Raw genomic sequence first — 22,518 nt, forward strand, 5'->3', positions numbered from 1 at the left:
ATCTAAAATGATTCAAAATCGTGCAATACATCAAAAACGGCTGATTATTGCGAAAGAAGAGAGGAAAACTACAAAAAAAGCAAAATCCTAGGGAACATAAACATTATGCTGTGTGAAGAACAAATAGTATTATATATGTGGGTTCAAAAAAATAATAATCACCTATCGCTTGTTTTTTCGTGGTAAATGTCTCTCTTTTTCTGCCGTTGTCGTTATTTAACGCTACAATCACATATTCAGCTTTAGTTTTCTCTCTCTCTCTCTCTCTCTCTCTCTCTCTCTCTCTCTCTCTCTCTCTCTCTCTCTCTCTCTCTCTTTTGCTCTTTTTCTCTGTGTACGTCTTATACTTTCGAGGTTATAATATACGTTTAATGTCTAACTTTTATAAAGTTTCAAATCCGATAAAATGATTCAAGACTGATTGTTGTTGTTTTTGTGGTTGTTTGTAAAACTGACTATAACTAACAATCATAACAAAAACTTTAAGCATAAAAATTGAATAAAACAGAAAAAAATATGGTGATGACATACATGCTAAGCAATGTGTGTGTGTGTGTGTGTGTGTGTGTGTGTGTGTGTGTGTGTGTGTGTGTGTGTGTGTGTGTGTGTGTGTGTGTGTGTGTGTGTGTGTGTGTGTGTGTGTGTGTGTGTGTGTGTGTGTGTGTGTGTGTGTGTGTGTGTGTGTGTGTGTGTGTGTGTGTGTGTGTGTGTGTGTGTGTGTGTGTGTGTGTGTGTGTGTGTGTGTGTGTGTGTGTGTGTGTGTGTGTGTGTGTGTGCATGGGGACAAAAAGGGGGGATTGATTTGCGAACAGAAACGGTTCAGGACGAAACGTAATCCTGGCGAGTAATCTGTACAAAACGGACATCTTTTAAAATAACACAGCACTACCGGAAGAGTGATACCTTCCAGAGTCTTTTGAACAGTTAATTAGATCCAACAATTCCATGTGCAATCGAATCTTAGATGGAACCGCTTTCTGCGGGAGCTTAAGACAAAAGCACTAACTATCTCATAGCAACTGGTCAAACACAGTGAAACAAAGCAAACAAAAGGAGCATTTCTAAATGATTTTGCTTTTGACAACGCTAACAACGGTTTAAATTATAAGACGCATCTCGTATATGGACTGTTGTCCAATAATATAAAACACACACACACACGCGCACCTCGCCCCAAGTGATTCTGTTCCATTGCCGTATGCAAAGCCCGCTAATTAGCTTGCCTCCGTCACGTGCATGCGCTGCTTCCTTGCTTCGATTATATGTCTTTTGCTAGTGTTTGTTTGTTCTGGTCCTGCAATTTCCATTCCACTGAGACACCGCATCGCATCGTCTAATATAATAACAAATCTATAATATGAATCTGTATTGTACCTCCCCCTTTGGCGCTGATTTCCTTCCCCGACTGCTCCCACCATTATTGGCCCGTTCTCGCTTTTGCACACAGTTGGCGGACTGGTTTTGTTTCTTTTACTTCCTGTATTCCGGTTGTTACTATATCATAATCTCTTTTGAATAGTGTTCTTGCCTTTGCATGCTTATGCAGCAACAATAGTTATCCAATATTTCGCTTTTCTTCTCTCTCTGCCCGCTCTTTCTCTGTGTAATAAATGTTTCAAGTTATAAAAATAGAAGTCTATTTTCCGTTACTGATTTGATTTGCATATACCTCCCTCCTAGAGCAAGACAAACGTAAAGTGTGTATCTATAATGGATATATGTATGTGTGAGTGTAAGTTTGTGTGTGTGTGTGTGTGTTTGACTATCAGCGATAGAAATTTAATTCGTTTTATTCTATTCTATTTCTTTACCTTCTTTTTTCATTCTATTTAGATGCACGTTACATAGATAACATGCTAAAGTGTTGTTTTCCATTTCATCTTAAGTCCGCGTTTTTTATACTTAAATTTCAACATTACACAATTTAAACCATGGCCAATCGGTGGCGAGGATTATGCCGAGTTGGTGGTTGGCGATGGTCTAGCAGCGGCGATGGTTTCAAAACAAGCAGCGCTACACATTCAATGCACATAGAATAGTTGGAAATAGTTGCATCTAATCCATGCTGCTATCGATCCCCCCCAAAAAAACTCGGCCACAGCGGTATTGGCGCAGTTATTAAGGAGTCGCGAAGACGCGTAAAATAGAATCAAAACAAAAAAAACGCAAAAAACGCTCACATCATTGCTGTACAGGTATTTTACAATGAAACGCATCTCCTCTAAAACAACTCAATCTACAACGACTATAACACAGAAATGCCGTAACATTTGCTACCCAACAGGACGACATTGATGGGCTAAGAGGTGGATCAGTGATCGATCGTGTGTCAGCTGCCGCACACAACTGTTGCTACACAGGTTAGAGGCACTGTGACCGATCAACACAGCACACCTCGTAGTACACCCCTTTTTGTCATAGCAAAACAAGTGGTATGGAAACATATACAGCACTTCCAGGGCTGCATACACGCATATAGGACGACGGTGCGGTCGCGCAGGAAATGCGCACTTCTGACGCACCGTGCGCGCATAGACGAATCGTCTAAGTTGGTTTCCGTCCGCTTGGCTAGCGCCACGGTCGCAATGCAAACACAGGCACAGACTACGACGGTTCGCAACAGCGGTTCTCGCAACAAGCAGAATAAAGAGAATAGATGTATATGGACCAACCAATGCCCGTAAGGGGTGTGTATATGTAGATTGTTGGTGGTAGTTTTCACATGTTTCATGTTTGTTTGTTTTTCACAGCATTTGCCTTATAAGTTTTAAAAATCCATTTGTCATGATTTTCTCGGTGGTGTAGGCGGTGGTGCTCGTACAGCTTCTTTGCGAATGTTCTCATATACTGCGAAATGGAAAGAAGAATGAAATTAAGATTACTAATTGTTGGGGGTGTTTTGGGGGATACAGTATCGCGGGGCGGTAGCTTTGCTGCGATTGTCTTACCTGATAGTGAGTTATTTAGATCGTTCACAGTTCTCGGTAATGGCAACTGCGAGTCCGATGTCGACCTGAAACAAATACACACACAAAGGTGGGTCAGTAATGCGCGGTGCAAGGGAGTATGATAACATAATTAACACTTAAAACTAGTAAGTAAGTAACGCAACACTAGAAAACAACGAAATGAAAATGATCTACAAACAAAAACACCATATCGCAAGACATGCTTTGTAACTGCATGGGGTAAACCTAATATCAATAATATTTTACTTCAAACACAGCTTCAAAGTAGCATAAAATACAAAATCAAAAAAAAAAAAAGGAACACAAAACCACGGCCAATTACAGCGAGAACACACAGTTGTAACGCAATTATACCTAATCGTGTGGTTGTGCTGCATACGATTGTTCTGCAAGTCTTGTCTTGTGTTTAAGCTTAATGTTGACAGCGATGGGAGTAGCTGGGTTCGCTGCAGATCATTCGAGTCGCATGCATATCTGCTCGTACACGTGGGATGGTAAAGTGGGATCAGTACAGAAGACGGTAAAACATTAAATTTGCAATGTAATTAGAGTAGGAGCGCTCAGCGCACTCGCTTAGTTTTTGATAGGCTACCAGATATGGAAAAGGGTGGAAAGAGTACGGATACAGACAATGAGAAGGCAATCGAGAAGAGTCCATCTTACAGTAAGTAGTGTAACACATCGTAACAAAACGTACAAGCAGTAACTTATTGTTCTAATGATGTCTTTAAAGTTTAGTTCCAAATGAATAAAGGCCGCCTTTCTTTCATCTCATGTGAATTGTAATTAAATATCCGATCTTAGTACGGTTCAATTTTACACTCGACGATATACAAAACATATGCTCTTTTACATGCCTTATTAAAACAATCCAACAACGGAGGAAGCAATACCAATGCACAGAAAAGCATTTCATCTTCCGAAACATTTTTCCGCTCTTTCTTTCGGATGCAACTGCGCTTGACTTTAGCTGCAACGCTCGATTTGGAGCCCAAAAACTAAGGAAACATCTTAGCGCTAGAAACTGTACAGAGAGCAAAGCCAAAATCACAAAGGTGCACATAATCTTATCGTGGCAGAGACGCTTCCCTAATCCTTCTCGTTACTTGAATTACTAGGAGCAATACCATAGCTAATGATACACTTTATTGTACATGTACATCTCAACACTAATGTACACCATTTAACGTGCTGCTGCAGAGCTCAGCTCGGCCTCAATGTGTTTATTCTAATTTGCTTTCCGATTTTGTTACCGTCAGTTGCCGCATTTATCCAAACGAAAGATAGAAGAAAACAAAACACGTTACCCCATTTTCTCAATCTCTATCTCACACAAGCGACCACATGGTTTACCCCGTTCTACCTTTAAACAATCACACACTGTTTTAATCGTGCAATCAGTTATGGAAAGCAAAAACAAATCCGCAACACTAAGGTATACAGAGCAGGAGTGCGATGGATGGAGATAAAAAAGAAGGAAAGCCATTTAAATTACTATAGTAGTAGCAGTAATATCACAACGATGGTGTACAAGCCAACACACGCAACACGAGAACGAATTTTGCGTAGCACGAACAATGTACAACAATTTACAACTATATTCCCCCGCGCTTCTTTTCCGCTGTGTTCTGGTCGCGATCTGGTCGTTCCCTATGCGTCATACCGTTCGCTCCAGCTAATCCCTTGATCCCTTTCCCTGGCCTCCTAATGCTTTGTTGCCCTTACATTCTGCACTGTTTTAGCATGACCACCCGGCAGAGAAATTATCGACGAGCGAGCAGTGCAAGGTAGCAGCAGCAACAACAACAGGGGCCGTCGTGAAGACCGTTCTTTTACCCGTTTATGGTGCAAACGTAGTAGCTCGTTCTTTCAGGGAGGGAGGGGTTTTGGGTGGGGTCGGATGGGGGATATACAAACACACGCGCTCTAGGTTACGGCTACACAGACGGACAGACGTGGGTCAGGCGGAGGTACGTAGAAGGGGGGGGGGGGGGGGGACAGCGTAACGCTAAGTTAGTTTCGAAAGCGCTTAAACAGTTACTTTAGACATAGATTTCGTCGACGTACTTAATGTTGGTGTACTCGCGGCCCACCTGCAGGCTCTGCTGCTCGGCCTGCTTCCGCTGCAGCAGCGTCTGGATGTAGTGCTGGACGGCGAAGTAGACGAACTTGTATTGAGCTTCCGTCTGCACCATGCCGGAACGCTGCGAGCGCACCATCTGAATTGTCCGCTGAATGTCAATCTCACACTCGTGACCTAAAAACAAAAACCGGAGCGTGTGTTTAAAAAGGATGGGCGATTCGGGAAGCGCTGTGAAGCTCCCTACCTTGACGCAGAATCTGATCCAAAATCATATCGATCACGATAAACGTGCCCGTCCGCCCGATGCCAGCCGAACAGTGCACACAAATGGGACCCTAAAATGAGCAAGCAAACACGTAAGCTTTCCAATCCGCCTGTGCTTTTGTCGTCGTGCTGCACTTACCGGCATCAAACCCTCCAGCTGCAGCTGGGCCTGGCGCGTGTTCACGTCCTGCAGGAAGTTGAGCACGCAGCCCGGATCCGCCGGTACGCCGTGGTCGGGCCACACCTGGAAGTGGTACTGGTAGATTTTGCGATCCTCCTGCCCGCGCCAGGACAGCAGAAACTCGCGCAGCGTGTAGTCGGCGGTGCTCGTCTCGCTCAGACAGCGGACCCGGGCGTGGCCCCACTCCTTGCTCTGCTGCGGATCGGGCCAATACTTTTCGCACTTCTTCTTGCCCCGCTCCATCTCTTTGGTTGTCATGACGATGACGCGCGTGTTCTCCTGCCAGATCATGTTCCAGAAGTCCTGTATCGTGTTGGTCAGGCAGCCCTGCGTCGCGATGTACGTCTTGAACATGTCCTTCTCGTCCCGCTTGTGGGGCGACTGTTGCTGCAGCTGCATGCGCGAGGTGATCGACTCGTTGCGTTTATGCTTCATCTGTAACGGTAATTCGATGATAAACAGCACCGCACATTATTATCGATATCGAGGCGGGGGAAAATAAAGGGGGAAAGTCTTCAACGCCCTACCTCGCTGCTGGCCTTCAGGGAGCACTGGGAGCAGGGTTTGTTGAGCAGCTGACAGCTGGAGCAGTTTTTCGTCGGCGCCACCGAACCGGCACTGTAGCCCTGGCACGCACTGTTACCGTTGGTGCCATTGTTGTTGGTGGCGTTCGGCTGGGAGTACCCGTTGTTCAGCGCCGAACCCGCCGACTGGGCCAGGTTCTCGGACGACGAGCTCATGTCGTTCTGTTCCGCCTCCGTCGGTTGGCGAATGTAGTTGGCATTAATGTAGTCCGCGCCCGGCACCGTGCTGTCCACGTCTTTCAGCTTCACGCGCGTGTGGTCAACTGGAGGGAGGGAGAAGAAAGGAAGGATTTATTAACGGAATGCTTCCGCAAAGGAATTCCGCTCGGTGCGATTAATTAAATGTCGTTATACTGCTGAAGGGAAGTGTTAACTTTCCCCCGCTCGGCAGTAGTAGTAGTAGTGAGAAGTCGTGGATGGTAAACTTGAACCGTTCCTCCCACCCACGTTAAGCTGGTGGTGTGTGCATCAGGATGAATAATGCGACACGCAAGAATGTGGACGTTGGGCGCGCACTAATTGCGCGGAATCGTCGCTTCGACGCCGGAAATTGTCAGCGTCAAGGGGTACAGATATATTTGCAGCCAGTGTTGTAGGAAAAGAAACAGGTTCTTATGTTCCCTAGCCCGACAACACCCTTCTCCGATCTGCTCAAGGCAGAATAATTCCCCGACAGTGATGTGTGTGCGCGCTCACAAGACATTTGTATTTGTTAATAATCATTCGTCTGTCGTGCGGCGTTATTCATTTGCGTAAAAAGGCGCAAAACGAGAAAGATTACCACTTAATAATGTGTTGCTTGTAAGTGAACAAAAAAGACATAAGATAGTATATATAAAAGGGAGAAAAGGACAAGGGTGGGTGATGTATTGGCTCTTTATAAAATAGTACTTTAATTGTTTGTGTTCTCCTTCAATACCGTATACGTATTTAATGTTAATTTTTGTTAACATTAAATTTTGAAACCTAACAAAAGTTTCTGATATCAGTAAAATTCGCTCTTTTGTTCCGGGTTCAAACCAGATTTGAACGCACAACCCGTGACGCGTTAGACCAAGGCCCTTACCTTAGAACCACGAGACAGTCTCACACAACCAACGTTTAAACGTAACTAGTATTCTGCGATCGCATTGCGTGTTATCCCGCTCAATATGTTATCTTCTCCGTATTATCTGGTTGTACGATAGCATCATAAACAATCAACTGGTAATTGATCCTGTATCTTCGATTAGTTACTGGTGCTGAACTGCTTTAACCACTGATTATATGTTAGACGTGTACAGAAGCAAAAGCTGGTCAATAATTGGTTACATGTACCGGACATTTACATTAAAAAACATGTTTCCTGGTACCAAGCAATCTTTCTAAGCTCTCTCCCTCTCTGTTTCTAGCAACAACAAAAACCTCGATTTAGAGATAAACGAAATACAAGCTTACATTCTGTGTCAAGTTTGCTCTCCAATGTAGAAATTCAACAGAACACATCTCTCTCCTTTAGATCGAATTCACAACAATTCAATTTCACAACAATCAACCTGTGTTTCGGTTGTTCATCGTTCTGTTGTTTAACAACTTTCAAATCTGCATTTGCATCTGCACCTGACCCCCTTGTGCCACCCATATTGTTTGACGATTCCTATTCTCATTGTGATGCTAAAACACGACGGACGATGATGATGATGATGATGAAGCTTGATTGGCAATCTAATTATCGCACCTCGACGACCGCTGCCCGGAGATGGAAGAAACAGTTTGCCGTGAAATGAAAACCACTTGCAAACCACTGTGTGTTGTCCCTACATTCTCCCCCCCCCCCCCCCCTTGTGTGTGTCTCAATTCTCAGTTGACCGACATTTACGTAACGTATGTCAACCTTTCGTTGTTTGCTCCAGTTGCCCGGCCATTTGCGACAAAAAACACATGTGCGACACACGTCAGGCAGTCAGGGTTCTCGAGTGTTTTAACGTGTGTGTGTGTGTGGAGAGGCCACTTAAAGTTCTGATTGTTATCCGTCCACTTTTCAGTGCTGATTGGAGGCGGCCGCCGAATGGGCTCCAGCAGACGGTTTTCGTTGCAACCAATTTTACCTAATCATCATTCACAATAATCGATCGAGCACGTTTTGCTTGGAGGAGGTTGGATGGGCTATTCCTGGCTGTTGTCACGGCTCTAACAACAACAACAGCAACAACAACCTTGACCATACCCGTGACCTTCCGAGAGGATAATGCGACAATCGATTGCGCACCCAGAAGAGGATGCCCCAGCGCGCTCCTCTTTACCAATAAAAAGAATGACACCTCAAAAGCTTACGGTGGTGATGATGATGATGATGATGATAAAGAGAGAGCTGTCGACGACACTATTGCATATTTCATAGTTCACAAAGCGCACCTTCCCTCTCCTTATTGATTCTTCCGCGGCCGCCCTTGAACGGATGCCATGTTTTGCAAAATATGAAAAACCGCTTCGACCGATTGCTTCCTGATTCACACGCCGGCAGACGACATAGGGAGGCGCGCGCGCTCGTTCGCCCGCTCTCGTCGATTATGTTGCACTTGGGCGAGTTTGTTCACACGATCCTACTACACACTGGTCGTGGTGTTTAGATTCCGATTGCCGATCATTAGCATTCCCGCGCACGCTTGCAATTAAGTATCGCGATACCGTTGCATCCAAACGCGACGCTTTTTGTCCGGCCGAGAGTGAGCGGGGTGGGCGCGATAGATTGAAATATTGACATTTTATCTGTATGTAAATAGCGAGCAACCCGCATTCGTAGTCACAGATCCTTCACGAGGCCCGCGCGGGAGGGTTACCCTCTTCCGCGTACATTTGGTGCCGCGGCGAGGTGGCGGATCGCGCATTCTCGCTTATATGGTCATGCCTGGACCGGTTGGCTGGATGCCTTTTTGCGACGTCGAGAGAGACCGGAACCGGAGGGTTTTTCGGGGAGGAAAAGGGAAGGGCGATACCTGGCGTCAACTTTTCAAAGATGCCTTTTTTATCTGCCCCACTACACTAACACGCATCACACGCGAGGCAGCAGAGCGAGCGAGCGAGCGAGTCGTCACACACAAACGATCGTCAGGTTTATAATTCTGCGGAGGTTGCGGCTGCGTGGGTCTCCGTCTCCGATGGTGTGTTTTGATTCAACATTTAGAACCCCGACACTCGGGGCAGAGCTGTCGCAAAACTGGTCCGAAGTTTAATTACCGTTTCGCGCCCGAACAACGTAACAAAGAATCGTCCACATTGACGTGATGTTGTTTACGGAGCAGCGGAACGTTTCAAGATCCTCGTTTCATGTTTTGCAATTGAAAACTGATATTTTTACCTTCCAATTTCCGTTTTCCCTTTCATTCCCAAATCCCCAAGCTAATGATTGGAGTGGGTTGGATTAGATCAATTTTAAAAGCAAAACGTATACTTACATGGTAAAATGTTCTTATATCTATTCTTGGCCCGGTTTTCGTTCCGCTGGCCCTCGCGGCGCGAGAACGTGTGCCGGCACTCCTGCTGCTGCAGAGATTCGAACTCCTCCCAGAAGCCGCCCTTCCCGTACGATTGGCCCCCGTTTTCGCGCTGCAGCTGCTCGACCCGATCGTTGATGCCGGCCGCCGTGATGCGGGTCGCGTTGAACGGCTGCCGCAGGTGGACGACCGTGCCGCACGTTTCCACCATCGGGTTGCGCTTGTAGTGCTCGATCAGGTCACACAGGGTTGCGAACTTTTGCCCACCGCCGACGTCGTACATTTTCTCCTGAGAAGCGCAGAAAACAAGAACAGGCAAAGAAAGAAACGATTCACACGTAAGTATAGGAAGGATTGCCAGCAAAGGAGTAAGATGTGTGGAATGAGAATGAAAGTTGAATAATTCTGATAAATTAATATGAGTCACATGAGGACACGTCAGCACACTCTTCTAACAGGGTAAGGCTACACTCGTGGTTACTAATTATTCAATCAATTTGTCATTCTGCAATCGATGACCTATCCATGGTTAGGCTGGCGTCATCATTCTGTGGGTATGGACGATCGTTACAACCACCATATAAGCGGAAGAGCACACTGACTGGCTGTGACTGATGAATTGTCTGTGTCACGAAACGTGCACTTCCGGTCAGAGCAGTATAGTGGAAAGTACGCCGGGCGCACCAACGGCGGACTCTTGCGGGTAAAATGTGGACAGCCGCCACGTTCAGAAGCAATCGGTGCCGATAAACGATTTAATTATGACTAATTCGAAGGCTGTCGCCAAGTGCATGATCGTTTTCTTCTCCCGCTTTTTGCACGCCACCGTTTGTCCCTTCATGGTAGTAAGTAAAGAGTGCTTTACCTTGCGCCGGCGACGCTGTCACGTTTGCTTAATCGTCGTATAATTTTATGATCACTTTGTATGTGTGTGTGTGTGCTTAAAATATGATCTGTCTGTTGTCACTCACTCTCGCTGTTCAATACTTTTCTTGAGCCTTATTTGTGCTCCCGTATGATCAAACTACTACACCTTGTTCGGTCTTTGTCTGCATAGGGGAGTGGGAGTTAAAAAGGGAGTAAAAACTCGTCCGTGAGTTGTTAATAAGGTACTACTACTTAGAGTATTTGATGGGTTACAAACGTATTTGTATAGAGTATTTGATGGGTATTTGATCGGGGAGAAGAAGCATAGCCTTTTATAAGAGAAGGTTCTCCTCAGTAGCGACTTCTCTCCACAACTGTCTAATATCGACAGAAATCACAATTCAATATGAGGACCAGGTCAGAATTAGAGTCATTATTAGTAGTCGCGCCCCCTCAAAAGCCTATAGTATATTTATCTACCTTGGTTGTTGAAAAGTATGTAAAAACCTTTCGAATATTCATTCTACAAAACCCAAACATATGCACAACTCGCCTCAGGCTAGATTTGAACTTTCGATAAGTGTGTTGCACGATCGAGCTCTACACGTGGCACTACTGAGGTGTCACGCGAAAAGTAGATCAAAATGCGTACTAATGACAAAGGCAATACAATTTGAATTCAATAGCTGCACGTACGATAGAAGCTTCAATTAAAGACCAGGCGTTGGCATGGAAGACAACTCGGGATTAAGTTGCATGTGTCTACTAAGAAAAATGCCGAATACTAATGGTTCTCGGATACTTAACTGAAGCCAGCACAAAACCAATAGTTGGAAACGCTGTTCAACTAGCGAATTCTGAACGTACTATTCGTTACTGTACCTCAAAAACTTGCTTCCTCAACATCATTAGCCCTACACAGAGAGCACGGTTTATGCTTCGCATATGCAACCACCTAACAACAATGCCGAAAAACTTAAATCGGCCTAAAAAAGAAGCCCCACATATGACACCGTCATCGACACCAATGCACTAATGTAATCCGGTTTGTTTTTACCCGCCATTGTCACACTGTTAGACCTAATTGCTCTTCGTTAGACCTTGATCCAGTTCCAGACGTCGAGTTGGCGGAAATACGTTTAGCATAATTTCCATCATCGCATCCAACCCGCCCGGGCAGACTTTTTATAGCGATGAAACGCAACGCACAGTCAGGCGAATGGCGTTTTTGGTGCTTTTTGCAATTTATGTAACCATTCCAATGAATCGATTTTCTCTTGCGATGCGTGCGAGAGAGAGAATATGATTGTATATATGTTTACACCTGTCTGATACGTTACGAAAAAAAGGCAAGTCTAATGAAGAAGGACACGGGGAAGTGCTTTTTTTTAAATTGCTGTAAGTTGTAAATTATCTCCCACACCGGTTCAAACCCCAATCGGCAATAAACAAAAGGTGCACACAACACAAACTCCTCCCTTGTTATTTCGCTTGGCGAAACACACCAAAGTCGGGGCAGGAAGGATAAGCAACAACAACCAGAACAACAACAAAAAAGCTCACGAACAACTTAAAGTGGCAACACACAATCGAACCGTTTTGTTGCCGGTTTTAAATCACTACAAACACGGCGAAAGACCTTCAGTCGTCGCCATCGTCGTGCCATGTTCGGCGGCCACTGGAAGAAGGGCCGTACAGATCATCCCCCAGTTTGGGCTGTGTGTGTGTGTGTGTGAGTTTGTGTTTGGCTGCCCATCTGTTCCACCGTACTGTTTACTCCCTTGGGTACACCAATCGGCTACCAAATCGGCAACGGTTTATGCGTCACTTGTCGTCGTCGTCGTACCGTCGTCGTGCTAGTGCCAAGGTCATCCGGCGCGTCGCGACATAAGTTAGAAGGAAGAGCATTAACATAAGAGCGGCTCCGTCATGCTCTGCAAACAGAAACACACACACACACACACACACACACACACACACACACACACATGGGCACGTTGTTTCCGGTCCAGTGACTTAAAGGTACTAATCCCGCTGCAGGGCCCTTTTTCGCCTTTTAACACATTCTGTCTACTTTTCGCAGCACATATATTCTTTTCCCACCCTGGAGGCATGCATGTATGTAAATGGGGTTCGTACTTACATGCCATCGAATCATGACGTGCGTCACCTTATCGTCCGCCCGGACCGAGAGCACGAAATCACTGAGCTTGCTTTGAGATTCACGCACTAGAAACGAACCATTCTTGCCACGTTCTAGGATAAGCTTTTCCGCCTCCTTAGCGGACAGATTGCCGTGGAACCATCTGCAAATGGAAGGAGAAGAGAAACAAAAAGGGATTTGTGTTAGGCAAACGTTCGACGTTGGATTATAGAAGCATAAAAAAGCAAAAAACTAAAATCTCAAATCTAACCAACTTCTAACCAGCAATTAGTCGCACTTTGATTGAAATAAATTACGATCACAAAAGTCACCTCCGGCAAAGGAAGGTTGTTGTTCACTGTGCCGTTCAGCTTCCACACTAGGCACCAGAACTCAATTCACCACTGCAGCACGGCCGCGCGCTAATCGATAATTCCGTAAACAAATTCAACTCGCCCACATCAACGACGCAACTGAGTTTTCGAAACAGAAATAACGATCTAACTTATTTTTTTATTATTTGCACACACCTGCCAACCCCCCCTTCCCGTTTGAAGAAGGAAGTTCAAGTTCAAGTGTGTGTTCTTGGTTGTTTTAGTCGAATGCTTGCACTACCGTGCCCCACCTACGTAAGGAGCGGTTGCATGAACGATGCAATCTCCACAGAATAACTTCACTTTCCGGTCAATTTGTTGTTCGAAAACTGTGAAAAACAGCACTAACACAGAGACAAAAATGCACAGAGCAAACGATTTAGGTGCTTAAGCACAGCACAGCAGCCACAGAACGACTGACGGGAAGACGAGTAAACACAGCTGAAGATTCTAAAGCTTTCTGACGACAGCGCGAGAGCGGACGAACGCGCGAACTCGGCAATCGCGGCCCGTGTTTTGCTACACCCGAAGTACGTTGCATGGGTGTTGCGCGATCTTCGGGTATCTCCACACCCCCCCCCCCTCCCCTCTCTCCCCTGACCGAGGTCCTTCCGTGACCATGTTTGGTCCATGTTGAAGTTCGTACCGGCCTGCCGGACAAGACGAACACACGCACATATCGAACCAAACGAGCGACGACACAGGGGAAAAAACATAAAATGCGCAAAACGTTAGCAAACAACCACACACACACAAACACGTGAGACGTGTTTTGTTTCATCCCCTCTACTATCAACCCTCTATCATCGCGCGGGGTTGTTGTATGCTGACGAAAGCTCGCGCTGAAGCTTTCGCGGTGGCGCTTTTGCTCGCTTGTGAGACATTTGTAGGGTTTCGCGCTTCACAGACGCCTACTTAAAACCGCGGTGACCGGAAGTGCCGGACGGAATCATCTCACCGCGATCTACGCGAGGGTGGTTCCCCGTAAAACACGTAATACCCTTTATGGATAATGTGTGTAAGATAATAACGTGCCATAAGGCATGTTGAAGTTGTGTAGTATAAATCGTTTTCACACCTGGCGGTACCGGTGTGTGACACAACACACAGTAAAGAAGGTATGAGTTGTCATGCATTTGCATGTCTTAAAAGCAAACCGCCCTCCTATTTAAGGTGGTAAAAGGTGGATTAGTGCTGGCTAGAAGAGACGATTGCATGTTTTGTTTTGCGTCGAAGTTGCTGGCCATATTGATGGTGGCGACAGCACGCCGGCAAGTGAGTCATTGGGAAGAAGGGGAAAGCGGGGCAAAATGGGCATGTGGGGCAAAATGGGCACCCTCTATTTAAGCATTATTTGACTACAAAGATACTTTCCAATGCTAAAAATGCATTCATTAGAGTGTTCTATGAACACCATGTAAGTTTCATAACCCTTATATAACAAATAACTAAGAAAAATGCAAAATAAGGTTTAGCAGTATATTGATGTAATTTTTGCCACTTCGAAAATAAGCTTAAACGTGTGTCACAGGGATGCGTTGAAGTTTTTCATGATATATTTTTAAAGATATGATATTTCTTTACAATTTGTCTGAAGCAATCAAGGCGATTGAATTCGTATTTTTACTAATATAACAAAAAATACAAAAATGCTTCACGTGGGGCAAAATGGACAGTTACGCTTGGGGCAAAATGGGCAGATGCTTTTGACATCTAGCGCTTGGTGAGGCTATGGTGTTGTATTTGTCGCCTCAATAATGATGACAGCCACAGCTTGAAAAGTTTCAATTTTGTAGATTTCAACGTGTAAAAATTGTTTTAATGTCGATAACATATTTTTGGACGAATTTTAAGGGCTTTTCTGACCAGCAAAACAAAAGATAGAACGAAAATACATTTCACAAAACGTGCGCAAAAGCATAGACCATCACCTAAGCGCCGTTGTTGTGGCCCATATTGCCCCAGTGTTTTGACGTTTCGCAGTTTGTTTACATATGCCCATTTTGCCCCAGGGCTATGCCCATTTTACCCCGCGTGTCAAAATAGCTTCTCGTAAAACATCAACTTTTATTTTTCATTGTTTTCATGATTTTAAGTTGTTTTCTTTCAATGTGGCAATTTCAATCCATAGATAAAGGGTGGAGGCATACAATAATGAAAGAAAAATTGTGTTTTGTGGCATATTTAAAGGAATATTCAGTAAACTGCTTAACATGCCCATTTTGCCCCGCTTTCCCCAACTTGATTGGCACTGCACTTTGATGTAGTGAATCAGCCGAAGCCTCGCATGTAGTGCGAGCGAGACATCTCCAAACGTAGTCAGTAGGAACTTTTACCATACATGGACAACTACAATTCCTTTAAAAAAAAAGTGACGTACTTTCGATGGTGTTATTTCAAACGTTTCCACAGAGCACGTGAGTGCTGATGATGCCCGTACCGACGGAGGAATTAGTCACCCCATTACAAAAAACTACCCAAAAAAGTGACTTTTTATACATATTTTTATATACACACACACACACACGTCACTTTACGATGAATATTTATCTGTCATAATGTGACATAGTTTCAGACGGAGCGCTTGACAGACTCGTCAACCAGCATATGCATCAACAATTGCTACAGCGGTCGCTGTAAGTAATCAACCCCTAGGATTCATAGCAGCCCTTTCCATCCCTAAACCCCACTGTCTCCCTCTCTCTCTCTCTGAGTAAATGTGTGTGTGTGAACACAACGTGTCAAAGGCCCGAATCATCTTAGCGCTCACTTGAGGCTTCCGTGGGCTCGTCTCGGGTGGGCAGGAAACTGCTGGAATGCACACCCCGCAGAGGACGACAGACGCCCGGCGGGAGGAAAGCGCACTCTATCAAAAGGGTTTGGTGACGGGGTTTGCGTAATTTACCGGTTTTTTGTGTGTGCACACTTCTTGCGCTTTCGGTTCGATCGAGGCATACAGGCCCGTCGATGTACGCACATGTATATATATCCGTAGATGAACACGCCTTGTACACAACCGCGTCGTCTGTGGTGTGGAAGGCAGGCCCTGCTGCACATGGCTCAATCAATCAACCCACCAGCTAAGGGCCACCCGATAGCCAGGTGTTACACATTTTACTCTCAGTGCTTCGCTTTTTAGCGTGGCGCATTTAGCGTGTCTTCGTGCGCATTTTCCACCTGCGTGAAATGTGTTGCCAATCAAATCAATTTGACACACTTCTCTTCATCCGCACAGCAATCAAAACACAACACCCTGTGTAAAGCGTTAGAGCAAGCAAATAAACGTAGAACCATTCTGATCCGTGATGCGCTTGACGGAATGCTAACGTTTCGTTGGTAATTATGACAAGCTCGTGCCACACATATTTGCACCCTCCCCAAAATTAGCACAAATTGTAACGTCCCAGAGAAAATGTACATCCCCCCCAGTGGTATGGCTAAAAGCTTCATTTTAAATTAATTAAAAAAAAACAACAACAACGCACAAATGAGATGGGCTAGCGTCTGTTTTCTCCTACCAGCACCAGCGCAATCGTTTGCGGTAGCCTGTTTGCCCTGCGAACAAACAGGTAAATAACAACGCAGCAGCACACGGTGACATTTTGTTGACACATCGAATAAGTCGATATAGAGACATTATTCCCGCGCTCATCAGTGAGCCCCCGGTCCAACCACCCCCGCTGGAGATCATATGAGATCATCATGATCTTTTAACTGCTGTGTGTGTGTGTGCTGGCTTTGTGTCCGGAACACGACTAAAGGAACTTCTCGTGTGACTTGTAAGGTGGACGATTCTTATTAAAAGTCGCTAAAATATAGTCAAGTATTAGAACATACCATTTACTCATTAATCATTAATTGTAGCTTGTCTGCATGTCGATCAATTAATGGATTTACATCCACGTTTAATGCATTTACCGAAAGGTACCACTCTGTCCCACATTATCTGGGATTCTCTTCCACGCTTCGCCTCAATCCGTAAGTAAAGAAAATATTTTCCACAACCCCATATCTCCTTACAAGCGCACGCTGTGGGCATTCAATTCAAATAGTGCACGATTGAATATTCATTATTTAAGCAGCCGCAGGCGAGAGGAGCACAGAAGACCAAAAGGATCGTGTGCAGAGCAGTAGTCTCGGTTCGGACGGAGTGTCCCGCCACTGTTTGTTCAGCATTAGTAAGAAACGTGCCGCTGTTTTCCTACCCATAGTGTAGCCGTTGTACGCGTGATCTACATTGCTTCAGGCAGATTGCCCACCGAAGGAATGTGTGTGTGTGTGTGCTCAAAGAATGGAGTAGTAATAAAATGAATTAAGGTTTCTAGTCTGATGTATGGCAATTATATTCTAATGCTCGTGTTTTCGGGCTCCGCTAGAGCTACACTCTGCGGACGAACAGGTTCTAGCTACCACAAACACACACACAGACATAACTCAGTCAAAACCCTTTCACCCATCCCACCCCATCCCTATCCATCCTCACGACTCATGGCCGACCGGAATTACTTAGCGGCGGTGGCACCATTCGGTGGATTTTTACATCGCTCTGTCGTGATTTCCATATTTAACTTCAGTTTTACAGTGTACAGCTTTTACAGGCTGTAATTTTGCAAACCAGAAACAAAGCCAAAGAATTAGCTCTAATAGTTTTACACCCAGCCCGAAATGAACCTGGCAGTTGACGCAATTGCGGCAATTTACAAACGAACGGTTTCGGGAAGTTTCAGCCGACGACAGGCGACGAACCTCGACGGATTGAGAAGCGGGGAGATAAGTTCTCCCTTTTTGCATGCTAGAAAAATCGGCAAAAATATGGCATCATCTCATGACGCTCACGCCAGTGGCATTTAATGCACCATCCATCTAGTGCAAACGAAATGCAGTATGCAAAGGAGGTAAAATAACCGCTCCGTCATGGTAAACGACGATCACCAGCAGCAGCAAGCATCCTCCTCTTCGATCTTTATTACCTGTACCCCGGTGTGATGCATTCCCCCGGAACAAATTCCCCCTCACTGGTTATTCTATCACCACACACACTCACACACACTGTCGATTGACAGGTATCCCTCCAAATCCTCCACAAAAGGGATGCGGATGGAGAAGGTGACAGCAGCAACAGCAGCGTCACGTTTATGGAAATAATATTTCGCAGGAAACGCATTCCGGCACCAGGGGTTGCATAAGGCTAAAGGGCCTATCACACACCGCATATGCCCCGGGGGATAACTTGGGATCGCGTGATAATTTCAACTTCACAGGGCCGGGATGTACGATGCTTTGTGTCCGAGCGCCGTCACTAATGGCTGCCGAAGGTCACGAATCGAAATGTCACTCCTATGACATCCCGAGGGATCATCAATATCAAGGGATGATCAATATTTTGATCATTTTATGAACAATTTATACCCGAAAAAAGGTCTTAAAAAACGTTGTAGCAAAACAAAAAAACAAGTCGATAAGGTCAAGATCCCTTACCGACATGCTGTGCATCTCGTTAGACGCGGGTACGCAAAACGACGCGTTGCCATTTTTACGACATTTCCAAGCGGCGTTAGCGTAAAATGCGTTTTCTACGTGATTGTTGTACCCAACTGGCTTAAGCTGGTTTGAAGAGCCAGTGGTAGCAACATTTAACGTACTTAGCAAGTACGATAAGTAGTATTCCAGTAGTGAGCTGCAAGAAAACGTGCCTGCTATACTGTCCCCGCCAATACACTGGGCTCACTCGCACTCTGCCTCAAGCGAAATTGAAAGTAGTTGTGGGAGAGTGCGTGGGTGGCTGTTGAGAGTAATGCGTAAAATGCGCTGTTGTCCTCCCGCTGTCTGTCTGTCACCTTTTTCCAAACAAATGAACCAATTTATAGCTTAAGACGTCCTCGCCAAAATTGGACAAACAAGCTCGGCCACAACCCCCTTGCCGCGTAATTGCGTTCCCATTCAACAGGCACCACATACACACATACCATACTAGTAATCCCAACGAAATATGTAATAATAATTGCACGAAGGAACACAACAACACAAACCAACACAAACGCCAACGCAGCTTTTGCGCAGGGAATCAATGGGAGCTTGCCAGGCGCTGCTATAAAAGTGTAATATTTATCCAACAATAACATTGCCACCCGCCCGAGCGACACACTGCTCCTCCTCCCCCAAGGCTCGATGGCCACCGCTCAGACAACGGGGTCGAGGATAGAGCAGGCGATCCCCGTAAAACACGACGGACGGACGATCAAACCAAAGAAAAACAAATCCACACCCCTATTAGCATCCCCTCGACCAGTGTTATGGCGCGTTTTAAGCGGCTTTATGCGACTGACCGAACGCTAAACTAGTTTCCTGTGGCTAAAGGGAAGGGAGATCTCGTCCTCGGGCTACTTCTCGGGCCAGACGGCTGTCTTGTGGCTGGACACGCTGGATCGATCAATACACAAATTGGTTAATTGGGGTTTGCGGCTAAGTAAGTAGCACGTGGCCATCCGGAGCAACCATTGTCATACAACCACACATACACATATACTCTGGTCTCACTTGAAGTCTAAACCCCCCGGGTTTCCCAACCCTTGCATACTAACGGATAGAACAGCAGTGCGCTCCGGAGTTCCGCTATCGCGGTCGAGATGATGATTTGTGCGACCGGCACTGCTAGCAGCGCCGTATCGAGGGTGGTCGGAGGTAGCCGGATGGTGGCCGTGGCCGTGACTGTCCCACTGCCACTGTCGACCTCCTCCGAAGCCGGCGTCGTCAGGGCAGAATCGTGCTCCAGTGGGTCCTCCTCGAGCCGTTCCCTCTGCTTCTGCTGCTGCTGCTGCTGATGCTGCTCCTGGCGCTGCTGCATCTGGGCCTGCAGCTCGTCCTCCTGGTCGATCTCCTCCAGGATGCCGCTGTCCGCGGACGAGATGCTGGAGAACCGGCGACGCAAACATTTGCGCCCATTGCGCGTAAACTTGCCCAACCCGGGGCCCTTCTGGGAGTGGGGTAGATTTTCCTGGTATTGTTGGTGCTGTTGCTGCTGCTGCTGTTGCTGGCGGATTACTTCCGTCGGTGTGGATGATCGGCGCTTGAGGTAGTCGACCGTACCGATGGTGTTGGTCAGTTTGAGCACGTACTTTTTCAACATTGTTTTTCTTTTCTTCTACTTGTGTTTTAAAAGGCTTCGATTTTTGTTTCACTGTTCACTCAAACGCTGTCAATAGTTATACTTTAGTCTTCTCCTGGTACAACTGTCAGCCGTAGCCTGTCAAACAGCCAGTGGAAAGAACACTATTTCTTGATCACTGACTGGGCGGCGGCTGCTGCGGTACACTTCGCCACATCGGCTTCCTGCTGGGCGGGCTGCTTCGGAAGCAGAAACTCGACGATGTGCTCAAAGAAGAATCCTCCACTCATTGTCACACACACACTGGGTACAGGACGACACTAGCACTTGTATGGTAAATGATCACGTTTAAGTTTTAACCTTTCTTGATTCGATTTTTACAAAGTGAAGCGTGTTTTCTTGCGTCTTTTTGAAGAACTGAACACACCGAAAGGGCCTGTCGTACCGAGCGTGTTTGCCACTAAATCCGTGTACGATGCGCTCAAACAGTTGCGTTGACAGTGTTTCCCTTTTTTCACGTTTATTAAGACCGTGTCACAAAACAAAAATTGTCAAAATGATCACAACTTTTAGTTTGCTTCTCTTTGGATGCTGCTGCTCTTTGCTTCGAATTGACTGCGAACTGTCGCCTCGTCTTCGAGAGATGCGCTGCTAACTGCTGCTGCTGCTGCTGCTGCTGCTTGCTGAACTTGATCCGCCGCACTAAACCGATCGCGGTCGATCGCTTGTCATTTTAATATGAGCTCAGGCTCGGCATCGGCTGCTTGTCTCGGCCCGCATTGGTGTGTTGGTGCGAGCGGCCGATCCATCGACCACGATAGGCACATACAGCGACCACATAGCAGCAGCCCGCAGCAAGCTCTCGCGACAGATCGCGACGTAACGCAGCCGTCGTTACCCCTGCGCCACGTAAAACCCTTCCTTCTCGGCTGCCCGATGACTTCGTGTCGCGTTCACACGTTCGCTCTGGAGCAGCAAGCCCAACGCTTTCGGTACAGGTGTGTGCTGGGGCGTTGTGCACACACACACACCCATACACATAGGTATGCAAAATGCGTAAAAAGCAACCGCTTCGCGCAATGCGTACCGGCTCTGTCCCGCGGGCCCGGGTTGCTTTGCGTCGTCGTGGCGCATTAGAATTTGGATAGCGCGTTCGTTCGCGCACATTTTAAGCTGTTTTTGTCAACGGTCGGGCTGGAACCGTGAAATGTGTCGTTCCCCAAAGCAGCAAAAGTTTCATCTCTTCGTTCGTACGGGATTCGTCGGGGACGGTGGAATACACACGCACACACACACATGTGTTTGTCGGAGCGATTTACAATTTGCGAATGTAATTTGAACGTTTGCTGGAGACGATGATGCACAAACTCGCCCTCGAAAAAAGTGGTTAGGGGGACACGGGGAAGGCCTGGGAAAAGAAATGTCGCCTTGTTCGGTGTTGTACGAACCTTTTCTTCTTCTATTCACTCGACAGCGTACAAAAATGATTGTACAACTTGAATGTAAGTAAAAATAACCTTCGGCAAATGTGTGTGACCGGTCCATTACCGGGCCAGGACGACTGTGGTGTACAGCTGTCGCCAAGGGGCACGTCTGTTACGGTCAATTCGCACATGTCAAAGTCACCTGCTTTTCACCTCCAGCGGGGAGAGATCTTTACAACAAAGCACAATCACCCACCAGTCACACACCTACAAAGCTTCGGTGTAAGCTTTCTTTATCATTTTAATAAAAAAATAATTTAATAACTAATTTGTCATGTTTGAGGAAACATCAACGCTGCGCCCTTGAACTTGCCCGTTTGGAGTATATCGGTGTTCGGTTGCGTTAGAATTAGAAACGCTCAACTTATCCCCATTCATCAACCAACCAATCAACATCATCTAGTGGGAGCTTCCCCAACAAACAAGTGTAATGCGTTATAGAGTGATGTTACCAGTGCAAAGTGCTGCCGCTTTGCTCAACAATTTACCAACATTTTTGGTCAGTTTTTCATGTTGTGCTACTATTATTTACATTTTTTGTGCTCTTGGCAATACTTTATCGGAGCATTTTATTGTGCTGGAATTCTGCCACAACGCACACAACCATTATGGCACGACCGTGAGGTGATAATGAAACTGTTTGTCCACTTTTGGGTGTGCGACCACCATTTGTGCGCAGCTTTTATTGTGCCAAAATTGTGTTCCTATCGATTGATCTTCTGTCCTCTTCCGCCCTCGTGTTCTTTGTTGTCTATGGGCGAGAATACACACACACATACACACTTCATGCTACTACCCCCAAGCATAAGCATGAATATAATCAAGCCCATAATTAGCGTGGATGGAAAAATCGATCAAATTGTTGCAAATAAATACATCAAACATCGTTCGCCAACGGGGTTTGCAAATGCAATTTCTTGGCACACAGAAATGCCAGGACACTTTGGTGGTGCGCACAGCTGGATGTTATTCGCACGTGTCGGGGTAACGT

The 22,518-nt window shown here is 46.0% G+C and overlaps 1 protein-coding gene across 3 annotated transcripts; it reads right to left on the reverse strand.

Annotated features, from left to right (window-relative positions):
- Positions 1–1,058: 1,058 nt before the first annotated feature.
- LOC1273523 (tyrosine-protein phosphatase corkscrew) lies at positions 1,059–21,071 on the reverse strand. 3 transcript variants are annotated; one of them, XM_061642610.1, is made up of 10 exons: positions 19,520–21,071; positions 12,565–12,727; positions 9,516–9,843; positions 6,025–6,344; positions 5,456–5,932; positions 5,297–5,387; positions 5,037–5,226; positions 3,324–3,443; positions 2,949–3,013; positions 1,059–2,847 (listed from the first exon to the last, which is right to left on the reverse strand). In XM_061642610.1, the coding sequence occupies exons 1-10, from the start codon at positions 20,062–20,064 to the stop codon at positions 2,783–2,785; spliced, it is 2,364 nt and encodes a 787-aa protein (XP_061498594.1). In that variant the 5' UTR covers positions 20,065–21,071; the 3' UTR covers positions 1,059–2,782. The 3 variants fall into 3 exon arrangements, with proteins under 3 accessions (XP_061498594.1, XP_061498596.1, XP_061498595.1); XM_061642612.1 differs by lacking the exon at positions 19,520–21,071 and adding an exon at positions 13,194–13,404; XM_061642611.1 differs by lacking the exon at positions 3,324–3,443.
- Between the last annotated feature and the right edge of the window lie 1,447 nt (positions 21,072–22,518).

This window comes from Anopheles gambiae, chromosome 2, assembly GCF_943734735.2.
Source record: "Anopheles gambiae chromosome 2, idAnoGambNW_F1_1, whole genome shotgun sequence".
In the NCBI taxonomy this organism is placed as follows: domain Eukaryota; kingdom Metazoa; phylum Arthropoda; class Insecta; order Diptera; family Culicidae; genus Anopheles; species Anopheles gambiae.

What these genes read in the sequence shown, in the direction of transcription:
- LOC1273523 (XM_061642610.1), bottom strand. Translation starts at nt 20,064, where the DNA reads ATGTTGAAAAAGTACGTGCTCAAACTGACCAACACCATCGGTACGGTC. An exon ending in ACGTCATGATTCGATGGCAT is followed by an intron (nt 9,844 to 12,564) that starts GTAAGTACGAAC and finishes TGCGCTTCTCAG; the next exon opens with GAGAAAATGTACGACGTCGG. An exon ending in TCTAAATAACTCACTATCAG is followed by an intron (nt 2,848 to 2,948) that starts GTAAGACAATCG and finishes TCCATTTCGCAG; the next exon opens with TATATGAGAACATTCGCAAA.